General features: G+C 48.1%; 1 protein-coding gene across 1 annotated transcript; it reads left to right on the top strand.

Moving 5' to 3' along the window:
• Positions 1-1,717: 1,717 nt before the first annotated feature.
• LOC117668036 (C-type lectin domain family 2 member D-like) lies at positions 1,718-9,630 on the top strand. Its single transcript, XM_034421725.3, has 4 exons — positions 1,718-1,896; positions 4,306-4,505; positions 6,867-6,964; positions 9,495-9,630. Exons 1-4 carry the CDS (start codon positions 1,809-1,811, stop codon positions 9,628-9,630), a joined length of 522 nt encoding a protein of 173 aa, XP_034277616.2. The 5' UTR covers positions 1,718-1,808.
• Positions 9,631-13,610: the final 3,980 nt, after the last annotated feature.

Below are 13,610 nucleotides of genomic sequence, written 5' to 3'. Positions count from 1 at the left end.
GGACAAGTTGATGAAAGGATCAATGCACTGAAGAGTTTGGGCACAGAAAACCACAGATAGTGTGCCATTCAATATGTGAAAGGGAATTACTATATATTGAATCATCCCTAAATTGAAGTTTGCTTTAAGGTCTGCTCCCTAGTTTCCAAGGACCCTTCCAACTCTGTTACTGTTACTTCGAGATGCCAAAAGATTTCTATTTTTATATCTTAGGATACAAAAATATCACATTGGCTTATTTTTCCAGTGATGGTCTTCATGAAATAAATTTCTAGGTACTTTCCTGTGCAACCACATCCTATGCATTAGAGAAGTTTGGAAAGGACACAAGCGAGAATCAAGCAGGGCAAGCGTCTTAGAAAGCCAAACAACTATTCCTATTTATTTAGCTATAGTGTCACTCTTATTTATTTATTTATTTATTATTTATTTATTTATTGGTTTGATTTTTATGCCGCCCTTCTCCGGAGACTCAGGGTGGCTTACAATGCATTAAGCAATAGTCTTCATACTTTTGTATATACTTGCTTAGTAGGGCTTTCGGGGCCCCCCAAGCGGTGTTCTTTTTTCATACAAAGTCAGCTTATTGCCCCCACAATCCGGGTCCTCATTTTACCTACCTCGGAAGGATGGAAGGCTGAGTCAACCTTGAGCCTCCTGAGATTTGAACTTGCAGTAATTGCAGGAAGCTGGTGCTACTTAACAGCACTTTAGTCTGCTGCGCCACCAAGGCTCTTACACTGTTCTTTATCAAGTGTGTACCGATGTCTGTGGAGATTCTCAGTCGTCCAGGTCATGGTTGTCCCACAGGTGCTTTTTTTCAAGAAGCAACTGGACTTTTTGGTTTTTCTTTGAAGACGTTTCGCTTCTCATCCAAGAAGCTTCTTCAGCTCTGACAAGATGGAGGGGAATGGAAGGATTTATACTCCTTGTAGACAGCTGGACATTTGCATTCTTTTAGAGGGTGTTGAAGCACTTGCAGATTTATTTGTGTCCTCAGCAGAGGTGGGCTTCACATAATCTAACAACCGGTTCGCCCAGAATCTAAAATGTGTCCACGCGTGCCTTGCGCACATCAGGGGTGGGTTCTACTTACCTTTACTACCGGTTCGCAGCGGGGCCATGCATGCTCCTCTGCGCATGTGCAGAAGCGTTTTAGTGACGTTGGGATCAGTGGTGGAGCCTCCCGCCGGTTTTACTACCGGTTCTATAGAACCGGTGCGAACCGGGGGCAATCCACTACTGGAGTACATGCTCACTGCATCAAAAACACAGCGATTGTATAGGACGGGATAGCTTCGTGCGCGCGCCTTACACACATGCATGCTGCATCAAAAACACGGCGATTGTATAAGATAGGATAGCGTCGGGGCAGGAGGACGGGCCCAGGCAGCTGGCTATAATTACCGGTTCACCGAACCGGCTGAATCCCACCTCAGTCCTCAGGATCACCTCAGTGGTGCTACAGACTTTTAGCTATGCAATTTAGTTCGTTCTTCGAATGGTGTCGGAGTATGAATGCATTTCCAGAGGGATCATTGCAGACTGCAGGAACCATTAGCATTAGCATTACTGAGGTGATCCTGAGAACACAGATAGTTACACTATGAACTGTTTACCCAAGAGAAGGGAAGAAGATGATTGGACAAGAAAACTGATTCTAACTCCTCCTCCTGGTATAAATGAGTTGGAGTTTCTTACTTCTGTGCCACAGCTTCCTCTCAATCTGTCATTGGAATCCTCCTGGGTTTAAGATTTGGTTTTTCTTCTCTTTTCTAGATAATTTATAGAACCACAGAGATTCAAACATGGGAAACGCTTTCGTTGCCTACCGTGGTCATGTTGTCACCGCTGTTGTTTCTGCTGTTGCTTCTGCTGTTCTTGTATTTTGCATTGGTAAATCATCCAAACTCTAACATTGCGAGCTAGATAATGCTTTCATTTCTAGTGAGAGGTGGGGGTGGGTTTTTTTTTTTTTTTTTTTTTTGCATTTCTGTTCTATTTTTCCCCCTTTCTGGGGGGATAGCAGCAGCCAGGTTAGTGAAGGGGGTTGGACTGGCTCTGGGGAGACCCAGGTTGTAATCCTCCCTCAGCCACAAAAGCTCCTTGGATGGTTTTGGGCCTTTTGCCTTCTCTCTCAGCCCAGCCTACCTCACAGGCTTATTAAGTGTTTTTTCCAGTGAGACCAGTCTATTAGGGCAACCTGGTCTACCCAATAATGGGACGGAGCCAAGGGTGAAATGTAAAATTTGTTATTACCAGTTCTGTGGGCGTGGCTTGATGGGGAGGGTATAATGTGACTGGGTGGGCATGGCCAACTTTTTTTTTTTAACTTTTCAAAGCATTTTTTTCTAATGATTTGAAAAGCCTCTGCCGATCAGGCAATTCAGCTGGGATCGTCAGAGACTTTTCAAAGCATTTTTTTTACCACCTCTTCAGCCAAGAGGTTGCAGAAAAAAATGCTTTGAAAAGCCTCTGACGATCCCAGCTGAGTTGCGCGATCATCAGAGGCTTTTTTTTTTTAAAAAAAGCATTTTTTCATCCACTTTCACCTTTCAGGCCCAATCCAGGAACTTTCGCAGGCAGTCGATTTTGCGACAAACTATTTTTGTATTGAATTTATGTTTTACTGACAAAGAAATAAAGGGATACTAATGTAGATCTATTTCAAGCTATTTAGCTCTCATCAGCTAAGCTAGCCATACCCTTCTGGGATTCGAACCCACGCTACTTGCATATTAGGTAGATGTATTAACCTCTAAGCCACGGGCTCTCCTCACTTTGTTGGCTATACCAGGGGACAGAGTAAGTGTTTTTCCCGGTGAGACAGGTCTATCTCGGCAACCTGGTCTATCCAATTATGGGATGGAACATACTGCTTCCACTAATACATACATTCATCCAGGAGTGGGCTTCAAAAATTTTACCAAGGGGTTCTCTGCCCAGTTGCTGGGTGGACATGGTCATGGTGGACGTGGCCTAGTAGGCCGCCTGCACCATGGCAGGGGGGGCATTTTTGCCCTCCCTGGGCTCTGGAGGCTTTCCTCAAGCCTCCAAGAGGGAGAAAATGGCCTCCCCAAGCTCCAGAGGCCCTCTGGAGGCTGGAAACAGGCCCGTTTCCAGCCTTCCCAAACTTCCAGTAGACCCATTGTTTGCCCTCCCTGAGTCTCCATGCGCATCCTGCACTTACCTACATCCAAAACAGGCCACGTGGGGACTCCTGGGAGGGGTGGGGCAGGATGGGCGGGGCCAGCCTAGGAGTGGGATTTGAGGGTTCTCCGAACTGCACAGAATCTTAGCTAGAGGTTCTCCTGAACCCCTGCGAACCCCCAGCAGCCCACCCCTGGGTTCATCACAGGGTTATTGTGCAGAGGGAAGTAACCAAGACTACATAAAGGAAAAGGAGCAAATAAATCTAACAGATAAATCAATGCATGGGGTCTCCCCCTCCCTTATTTCATTTGCCCAACAGCAGCCCATTGAAGAAGGCTCAGAGGGGAGAACAAGAGACTGACAGGCCCCATCCAGATCCAGTGTTACAGTGTGCTTGTGTGCTTGCAGTTCACAAAGGCTGAGAATGTTGTCATTGCCAAAACCACGATTCTGAAACAGGAAGTGCAAGACCTTATCTAAAAAAAAAAATCCTCTGTCTCTCCATTCCAAAGGAGACAGAAACAGAGAAAGAAGATCCTCCCTTTTCCATATATGAAACATGATCTGGTAGTTTTCCATCATTTTATCACCTGTTTCAACTTTTAATCCCCTGCTGCAAAAGATCAATCTGCTCCTTAGCCAATGAAAGCCTGCCCATTTCTCCTCTAGAAGTGCAGATCTTCAGCTTTTCTTTATTACAGGGAGTCTTCGAATTATGACCGGTTGCTTAGCAATGATTTGAAGTTATGACAGACCTTCCAAGGGCTAAAGTAGGATTCAGATTTGAAGTTACAATGGCTGCTCCCCCCCAAGGTCTCCTGATTGCATTTTGGGCACTCGGCAGTTGGCCTCTTTTTGCATCCGTTTGCAGTGCCCCACAGTCACATGACTGCAATTTACAAGGGTTTTTATTGCTGGAAACCAATCCTCACGTTGTTTCTGGTTTTTAAAAAAAACACTCATTGGGGAAAATGGATTCACTTTACGACACCATGTTTGATTGATGACCACCACATTCGCCGTTATGACTTACATCAGAAATTCCAAACTTTGTAACAGTTATATATCGAGGACTAGCTGTATTCCCCATTCCCATTTGTGACTGGTTAATGTCTGAATGTTTGTTAGATGATGATCTCTTTTTCCCCTCAGTATCATCGGTAAATAAGCCGACCTTAAACCCAGACGACTGTAAGATGCTATTGGCAAGGAGACGCCCATGCTTGACTGACTGGATTGGGCACCAGATGAAATGCTTCTACTTCTCAGATAAAGAAGAAACCTGGTCTGCTAGTCGAGACTTTTGCTCTTTCTACAATGCCTCGCTGGCCATTATTGAAAAGGAAGAAATGGTAAGAGGTGAAAATATCCTATTGCCATGATGGCGAACCTATGGCACGCGTGCCACAGGTGGCACGCGGAGCCATATCAGTGGGCATGCCAGCTCAGCTCTGGGGTGCATGTGCGCGCCAGCCAGCTGATTTTCGGGCCTTCTGGGCCTACCAGAAGTAGGGAAACAGGCTGTTTCCTGCCTCTGGAGGGGCGGGGGGGGGAGGCCTGTTTTTCTTGCTTACCTGGCTCCAGATCCTCTCTGTGTATCTGGGAAGGGCAAAAACAGCCTTTCCCACTCCCTTGGAGGCCCTACGGAGGCTAAAAGGGCCCATTTCCCAACTCCCGGTGGGACAGGAAGTGATGTTTTTTTCCTGTCTCCAGCCTCCAGAGACTCCTAGAGAGGCTCCTAGAGACTCCTAGAGAGGTTCTGGAGGCTGGGGACAGCAAAAAATGTCACTTCCTGTCCCACCGAGAGTTGGGAAATGGGCCCTTTCAGCCTCCATAGGGCCTCCAAGGGAGTGGGAAAGGCTGTTTTCGCCCTTCCCAGATACACAGAGAGGATCTGGAACCATGTAAGAAAGAAAAACAGGCCTACCAGGACATCATATGCCAGGAGCGGGGGGGAGGGGGTTGTGCACGCATGCGCGTGGGCACGTGCGCATGACCCTCCCCTGCCCCCCCTCTCCTGGCACGCGATGGCAAAAAGGTTAGCCATCACTGTCCTATTGTATTATTAAGAGAGGATGGTTCTGTTTTCGTGTCGGGCCCACACATACTAATTCCTTAATTTTCCAGGGTCAAGTAGTGGGTCAAGGTATTCTGAATAGAGAGCTGTGAGATCCAAACTCAAGTCCACCCTGAGCTAGTGACTTGGAGCAAATCTCCGACCTGCCTTCAAGGATTGTTGTGGAAGAGCCAGTTTCTGTATGCTTGTATGATCTCCTACGACTATGTAATGCCTTTCCCCAAAAATAAGACCTAGCATGTTTTACATGTGCACCTAATATAAACCCTACCTCCCCAAAATAAGCCCTACTTAAGAGCCTGAGCAGCTGGACACCTGCCCATTCCATCTGGTCGCTTGCAGTGCCGCGGCCATGAGGTGAGGCTGGGGGGGTGGAGCCGCCCCATGTGCCCCGCACCAGCTTACCTCAGGGCCACCACAGCTAGGCCATCCAGACTCCGACAACTGCCTCATAGCGGCAGCGGCAGCAACCATGTGTAGCAGGAGCCCAGTGGTGAAATCCAAAAAAATTTACTACCGGTTCTGTGGGCATGGCTTGGTGGGTGTGGTGTGGTGCGGCTTGGTGGGTGTGGCAGGGGAAGGATACTGCAAAATCTCCATTCCCACCCCACTCCAGGGAAATGATACTGCAAAATCCCCATTCCCTCTCCACTCCTGGGGAAGGATATTGCAAAATCCTCATTCCCTCCCCAATCCAGGGAAGGATACTGCAAAATCTCCATTCCCACTCCACTCCAGGGGAAGGATACTGCAAAATCTTCATTCCCACCTCACTCTGTGGCCAGCTAGAGGTGGTATTTGGTGGTTCTCCGAACTGCTCAAAATTTCCACTACCGGTTCTCCAGAACCTGTCAGAACCTGCTGGATTTCATCCCTGCAGGAGCCCACATGGCCACTGGCCCACTACTTCTGCTTGCTCACGGTCATAGCAGAGCAGGAGATTGAGTGATGTGCTGGTGCCGCAGCCATGAGGCAGGTGTCTCATGAGATAAAGGTTATGTTGTGGCCCCGCCTTCTGAGCCTGTCTCATCGGAGGAAGAAGGCTCCGAACATGAGAGAGAGGAGTCAGCCAGGCCTCCCTCTCCAGGCCCCTCCCCTCTGGCACTGCCTCAGGTGCCGGCCGAGGAAGAGGAGATTGGCCAGGAGCCAGGTGTCTCTGATGAGGGCGAGGAAGGAGAGCCGTCGTTCCTGGATGCACGCCAACGAAGGCGTGATAAATGGACGCAGCAGTTAAGGAGGCGTGCTAGGGATTATAGCTGAGTCACTGGACCACACCCCAGAGACTATATAAGAGAGGGTGGTGGCTGGTAAAAATCTGTGACGAACAAAAACTAACTCTGGCTAGTCACTTGAACAACGTCTGAAGCTGCCAAAGGGATATTGTTTTGCTGGACTATTTGCAATGCGTATGTAATTTTATGTTATCTGTTGCAGTAAAGCTCTTGGCAGACGGTGCTTATATTGTTGCAAAGTTTGAGATAACGACCTGTGTGCGTGCCAAGTACTTTCTTAACCCTCGGCTGGCTGTGTTTGTGTGTGTGTGTAGACGGGGACAGATCAGGTTAAAACAAATGTATAATCAGAGTCTTTAAATGTTTCAGAGTGATTTGATGTTTGCCATTTATTCCCTCCAAAGGATTTTGTGCAGCGTTACAAAGGCACCACTTCCCACTGGATTGGCCTCCAACGAGACCCGAATCAACCCTGGAAATGGGTCAACGGAAATGTTTCAATGTGCGTCATCCTTTCTCTCTTATGTCTTCAGTTGAGGAGTGATGAAATGGTCGCCATGTAAATTAAATAAATTAATTAGATAAATTACACCAGCCAAATGCTGAGAAGAAGTGGCGTGCAGTTTATTCATCATCCAGTGCCATCCTGTTTCCTGCATTGAGCACAAATGCAGGGCATATTTTCATAAATCCCAACTTTGTGTCTAAAACTAGGGAATATGGAGAGTGGAGGCAAGCCAATGTGGTGTAGTGATTAAGCTGTTGGACTTGAGAAACCCAGGTTAGGCCCCCCTCTCAGCCACAAAAGGTATCTGGGGATTATGGGCCGGTCCTTCTTTCTCAATCCCAGAGCCAGTGTGATCTGTGGTAAAGTTGTCCCACTAAGAGAGCAGAGACCCAGATTAATGTCCCCTCTGAACCATGGAAGATCCCTTGGTGATCCCTTTGGGCCACATCTTCTCTCAGCCCTATTTGCCTTGTATGTTAAAGGGGTACCTCTGAGCGCCAGTTTGGTGTAGCAATTAAGGCAGCAGGCTAGAAACCAGGAGGCTGCCACACCAGAAGTGCTTTTCAAAAGGCAATTGGACTTCTTGGTTTTTTCCTTGAAAACATTTCGCTTTTCATCCAATGAAGCCTCTTCTCTTCTGGGTCCAAGAAGTCCAGTTGACTTTTGAAAATGACCTTTGGGGTAGCCATGACCTGGACGATTGAGAATCTCCATAGACAGGAGTCCATGTTGTATCTTTTTATTCTTGATGAATGTATTTTATTCTCCTTATGTACACTGAGAGCACTGAGAGCAAAGACAAATTCCTTCTGTGTCCAATCACACTTGGCCAATAAATAAAGAATTCTATTATCTATCTACCATATTTTTCGGACAGTAAAATGCACCGGATTATAAAATGCACCTTAGTTTTTGGGGAGGAAAATAAGAAAAAAGCTGATTGGCGGGTGAATCGGCCTCCCGGAATACCTCCAATCAACTATTCCCAGAGGTGAATTTTAGCAACAGGTTCATTGGTTGTGAGCTTTGTGCCTTGCTTTTTTTCCAGCCTCTGAAACCTTCCTTTAAGAGCCTTTTTTCAGCCTCTGAAACCTCCCTTAAAGAGGCTTTTTCAGCTTCTGAAACCTCAGAGGTTTCAGAGGCTGGGTGGGGCTACATTTGATGTATAAGACGCACCCAAATTTTCACCCTCTTTTAGGGGTGGGAAACGTGCATCTTATACTCTGAAAAATACAGTATTCTGTTAGTCTTCCATTGGGTACAAAGCCAGCTGTCACTTGGGCCAGTCACTTTCTCTCATTCTTATGAAGGAAGCAATGGCAAACCAATTCTGAAAAACTTAGCTAAAAGTTGTCCAGGCAATCTTCAAGAATCAGACAGGACTGAACATAAGGGGAAAAACAATATATCAGTTCTTAACAAAAAGCTGGGATATAAGTCTAACAGATAAATACATAAAGAAGAAGAATGCCCCAATATGGCTGCTTTCTAAATTAATTAATTAATTAATTAATTTATCAAGCATATATAACAGATAAAAGTATAAACATGGTTTTGAATACATGAAATGGATACGAATAAAAAATTAGGACAGGGACGGTAGGCACGCTGGTGCTCTTATGCATACCCCTTACACTTGGAGTCCTAGATCAAAATTTGTGCTCAGGAAGAGAATAGACATATCAGCACTAATCACACTTTACTGAAACTAGCCAGATAGAGCAAATTCATGGACTCCAGTTCCCATCAGCTCTGAGCAGAGGATGAATGAGTTGCAACCCAAAATTGCTAGGAAACTGGCTACTGCCAAACTAACCCATTCTATAGAATCCACTGCTATCTTCTTATCACCCATTCAGCTTTGCTTCTCCCGATTAGTAAGTTGAGATTTGCTCATCTTTGACTCAGCAGAAAACTACATTGGCATGAAATTTGAAACCTCCATTGCTACCATACCAATCCTAGGCTCTGCGGTTGCCTGACTTTCTTCCAAGGCAGATGGGTTTCAAAATGTTTTACTACCGTTTCTGTGGGTGTGGCTTGGTGGGCGTGGCATGGCTTTGTGGGCATGGCAGGGGAAGGATACTGTAAAATCTCCATTCCCACCCCACTCCAGGGGAAGGATACTGCAAAATCCCCATTTCCTCCCAATCAGCTGGGACTTGGGAGGCGGACAATAGATGGGGGCGGGACCAGTCAGAATTTTTACTACCATTTCTCTGAACTACTCAAAATTTCCGCTACCGGTTCTCCAGAACTGGTCAGAACCTGCTGAAACCCACCTCTGCTCCAAGGCCATGGGTGGTGAAGTAGATCTTATGCACCGTGTGGAAGTTGTTGAAATAAAGAAGTAAATTAAGTCACCTTAGGGTGACTTAAGCCTCTCTTACTCATACGTGGGGGTGAGAGGAAAGCAATGCTATGGGGACATGCCAGAAAAGAGATGTCACTAGGGCAAGTTGATAGCGTGGTTAGATGCCAGTGAGGGTCACAGCTTTTCACTCTCGTTGCCCTTGTGTTGCAGGTGGGAGGTCCTCGGTGATGGAGGAAACTGTGCCTTCCTGAATGACGAAGGGAAAACAAGCTGTTCCAGGTGCCAGACCCTCCATCACTGGATATGCAGCAAATCTGATGAATTCACAAGTCCAAATGTAGTTTGAAAACATATGGCTTCCAATCCACTTACCTGTAATTATCTCCTAATATTGGATAAAGTAATACATGGGCACAGGAACCACGCAACCCAGCCCAGCTTCATTTCCCCCGAGGGGGCACCCAGCCATGTTTACCACCTCCTCGAGACTGCTGCTGCTATGCTCGCTCTCCTTGGCCAGGTTGCTGGTGACCCAGTGCTAAGGCAGGACTTCCCTCAGTCCCTCCCTCCCTCCCTCCTCTTCCAATCTCCCTCCCTCCCTCCTTCCCTGCCTCCCTTCTTCTCATTCCCATCTTCTTCCTTCCTTCCTTCTTTTCTTCTTTTCTCTCTCCCTCCCTCCTGCCCATTACTCATTCCCATCATTTTCCTTCCTTCCTCCCTTCTTCCCTCCCTCCCTCCTTCTCATCCCCATCTTCTTCCTTTCTTCCTTCCTTCCTTCCTTCCTTCTTCCTTCCCTCCCTCCTGCTCACTTCTCATTCCCATCATTTTCCTTCCTCCTTCCTTCCCTCCTTCCCTACCTCCCTCCTTCTCATTCCCATCTTCTTCCTTCCTTCCTTCTTTTCTTCTTTTCTCTCTCCCTCCCTCCTGCCCATTACTCATTCCCATCTTCTTCCTTCCTTCCTCTCTCCTTCCCTACCTCCCTCCTTCTCATTCCCATCTCCCTCCTTCCTTCCTTCCTTCCTTCCTTCCTTCCTTCCTTCCTTTCTTCCTTCCTTCTTCCCTCCCTCCCTCCCTCCCTCTGTGCCCAGGAAAGGATGAAGGGAGGGGGAGAGGGCAGCAAAATATTTAATTATATATATTGTTTTATAGCCCTATTATTTTTTTCCCTTCCCCAAATAAAAAAATGTGTTAAATTATTTCTCTTTTTAGTGTACTATTTTATTGTAAATGCTGGTCAAAGGCCATAATAATTTTACTTGATTTCATTTGATTGACTATTTTATTATTATATTGTGGGATGCCCCCACTCCTAGAAGAATGGGATATTTTGGGAGATAATAAAAAGACAGAATATTATATTTCACTAATGGAGAAATGGAGAAACATGCTCTTAACAGAGAGCAGCCCCAGTCTTTCATAATAGGCCCCAGTAGATGCCAGCACTTAGGAGATAAAGAGCTTATTGAAAGAGGAAGACAAGTATCTAGATAGCTCTGTTCATAAGCAAAGCAAATACTGCAAGCAGAAATCCATTCAAGACAGGATATTTCAAAACTCCTTGCAGCAAAGTTTGACAGTTAACAAAGGCAGAATGGTAGGATTAGAAATCAGCCCCTCACCCAAGATCCAACACAGGACAAAAGCCATTAGCCACAATAGGAATAGCCCAACACCCCTTCAGAACACAAGCCCCTTCATTGCACCACCCCCCAAACAGTTCAAAGTCACAGAAACCTATAGAGATCCATCCACTCATTCAACCATTTGTTCAGCTGCACCAGAACCACAAGCCCTGGTGGTTCTGTTCACCAATAAATGGGCCTTCTTTTCAATGAGCCTCCAGCCTCCATTTTGTTTCCAGTGCCTTTCTCCAGACTTGGAGTTGGACCTGAATATTTCTTACAACAGTATTGTATGCAGCTCAGAGTTACTTTTGGGAAGGTGAACATATAGTTGATATACAAATAAATGAATAAGTAAATAAAAGTGTATATTGAAAATCATGGCAATCATTTATTTTACATCCCATCCAGTAGTGAAATCCAAAATTTTTTACTGTTGGTTCTGTGGGCGTGGCTTGGTGGGGTGGGGTGTCTTGATGGGCGTGGCTTGGTGGGCGTGGCAGGGGAAGGATACTGCAAAATCCCCATTCCCTCTCCATTCCTGGGGGAAGGATATTGCAAAATCTCCATTCCCACCCCATTCCGGGGCCAGCCAGAAGTGGTATTTGCCAGTTCTCTAAACCATCTGGAGAACCACTAGATACCGTATTTTTCGGATTATAAAACGGACTTTCCCCCCCCCTCTAAAAGAGGGTGAAAATTTGGGTACGTCTTATACACCAAATGTAGCCCTGCCCACCTGCCAGCCTCCACCCTTTTGGAGCTTTTGGAGGCTCTCAAACAGAGAGCCTGTCAAACAGCCTCCAAAACGTCTTGAAGCTCCTTTGCAAACGGAGTTTTTGGAGGCTGCAAAGGCAGCCTCTCAAACAGAGAGCCTCTCCAGCAGATTTTTTTTTTCTTATTTTCCTCCCCCCAAAATAAGGTGTGTCATATACTCTGGAGCATCTTATGCTCTGAAAAATACAGTAATTAAACTTGAACTGAAACTGTTCTCAGTTCTCAGTTGAGTTGAAACTGTTCCCAAACTGTTCCCATGGACATGACCACGCAAGAAGGAGCCAGATCTTTTCAAGACTACACATTTCTGTTAGATCAGGCGCAGGAAATGTAGACGTGACCAGCTCGATACATTTAGTAACTTTATTAGCTACAGTAACAAGACAAGACAAGACTACCCGCGCGCTGCCGGAGCTCTCCTTATATTTGCTCCGGCAGTCGCACCGCCCCGGACAGGGATTCAAACTTTCCCGCCTGATGGCTGGCAGCCAATCCGGGCGGATGTCCTTATAAGGACATAACACTCTCCCCTCTTAGTCCGGGGACTGTCAATTCTCATCAATGAAAGTCACGTAATCACGCAGGTACGTAGGACACCTCGGCACCCTAGTTGACCTGCGCAGTCTCACTTCTTCCTCGTCCCCGACCTGGACGGATGGGGCTCCTGTGTCTCCTGGTTCCCTCCCCGGAACCGGGCTCGGTTCGGCTGGCGAGTGTGCGGGGTCATCCTCAGTGCCTCCGGCCGGACCGCAGACCTTGGATGGCTGGTTCTGGTGGTCTTCCTCCTGGCCTGTGGATCTATCGTCTCATCGCGGTTGCTTGGTTCCGACCCGGGAAGAGCGTCTGAGTCTCGGTAAGTCCCAGGCTGTCACTTGCTCCTCCCTGGTCTCCCGGGTGTTGCGGTTCGGCTGCGGTTTGGCTTGTTGTCGTCTGGGGGGTGGTTTGGATCGGTGCCCTCGGGTCCGGTCTGCCAGCTGTGGGTGGCGTTGGCTCGTGTCGTGCTGTCCGACCTCGCAGGGGTGGCGCAGGTCCCCTTAGTCGGGCTGGCGTTGGCCTACCCCGTTGGATCGGCGGTGGTCGACCTGGTCAGGATGTTGTTGAGGGGCTACCTCTGCGGATCGGCGGAGGTCTCCCCTGCCGGGGTGGTGCAGGTCTCCCTGGCCGGGTTTTTGTCGGCTTTCCCTTCGCCCTAGTCCCTGGTCTACCGCCGGTTGGTGACTGGGGTCATCTGGGTTGGGTTGTCGTTGCCGGGCTGTCTTCTGTGTTGGGCGGGGGTCCCCCTCACCGGGGAGTCGTGTGCCACCTTCACCCATGGGGGGTGCGGTGCCCATCTTGGCTGGGTCCCGGTCTACTTGCCTGGAGCGGAGGTCTCCCTGGCCGGGCTGGCGTCGGCTGCCTTCATTGGCGGGGTGCGATGCTTCCCTCTGGGCAGGTCCCGGTCTACTCGGGGGCTGGGTTGGTAGTCCCTTGCCCTGTCGTGCCGGGTGCCCACCTCGCTGGGTTGGTGTTGCCATCCCCCATGTGGCTGGCCCCGGTCTACCTCGCTGGACTGTCGACGTGACAGTGCCTGGTAGTGTGCTTGGCCGGCCTCGTCGGGATGGCGGTGGTCTGCCTCGCAGGGGTGTGGTAGGCCTACCTTGTCGGGGTGTTGTAGGCCTACCTCGCCGGGGTGTTGTAGGCCTACCTCGTCTGGGTGTTGTCGGCCTACCTCGTCGGGGTGTTGTAGGCCTACCTCGTCGGGGTGTTGTAGGCCTCCCTCGTCAGGCTGGTTTTCGTGCGCTCCCCCCCACCTTTTCCGGAGCTGGTCGATGTGACGTCTACAGACCTGTCCATCTTCCAGCTCCACGGTGTAGGACTTCGGGCCGGTTGTGCTGTCTATCTTCCCTTTCAGCCACTTAGGAGAGCCGTTGAAATTCAGCGCGAAAAC

This window comes from Pantherophis guttatus, chromosome 2, assembly GCF_059756535.1.
Source record: "Pantherophis guttatus breed Tessera chromosome 2, ASM5975653v1, whole genome shotgun sequence".
Lineage (NCBI taxonomy): Eukaryota > Metazoa > Chordata > Lepidosauria > Squamata > Colubridae > Pantherophis > Pantherophis guttatus.
Note: the sequence above shows the minus strand (reverse complement) of the source record. Positions and strands in the feature narration are given on the sequence as shown.

What these genes read in the sequence shown, in the direction of transcription:
- LOC117668036 (XM_034421725.3), top strand. Translation starts at nt 1,809, where the DNA reads ATGGGAAACGCTTTCGTTGCCTACCGTGGTCATGTTGTCACCGCTGTT. An exon ending in TGTTCTTGTATTTTGCATTG is followed by an intron (nt 1,897 to 4,305) that starts GTAAATCATCCA and finishes TTTTCCCCTCAG; the next exon opens with TATCATCGGTAAATAAGCCG. An exon ending in GTCAACGGAAATGTTTCAAT is followed by an intron (nt 6,965 to 9,494) that starts GTGCGTCATCCT and finishes CTTGTGTTGCAG; the next exon opens with GTGGGAGGTCCTCGGTGATG.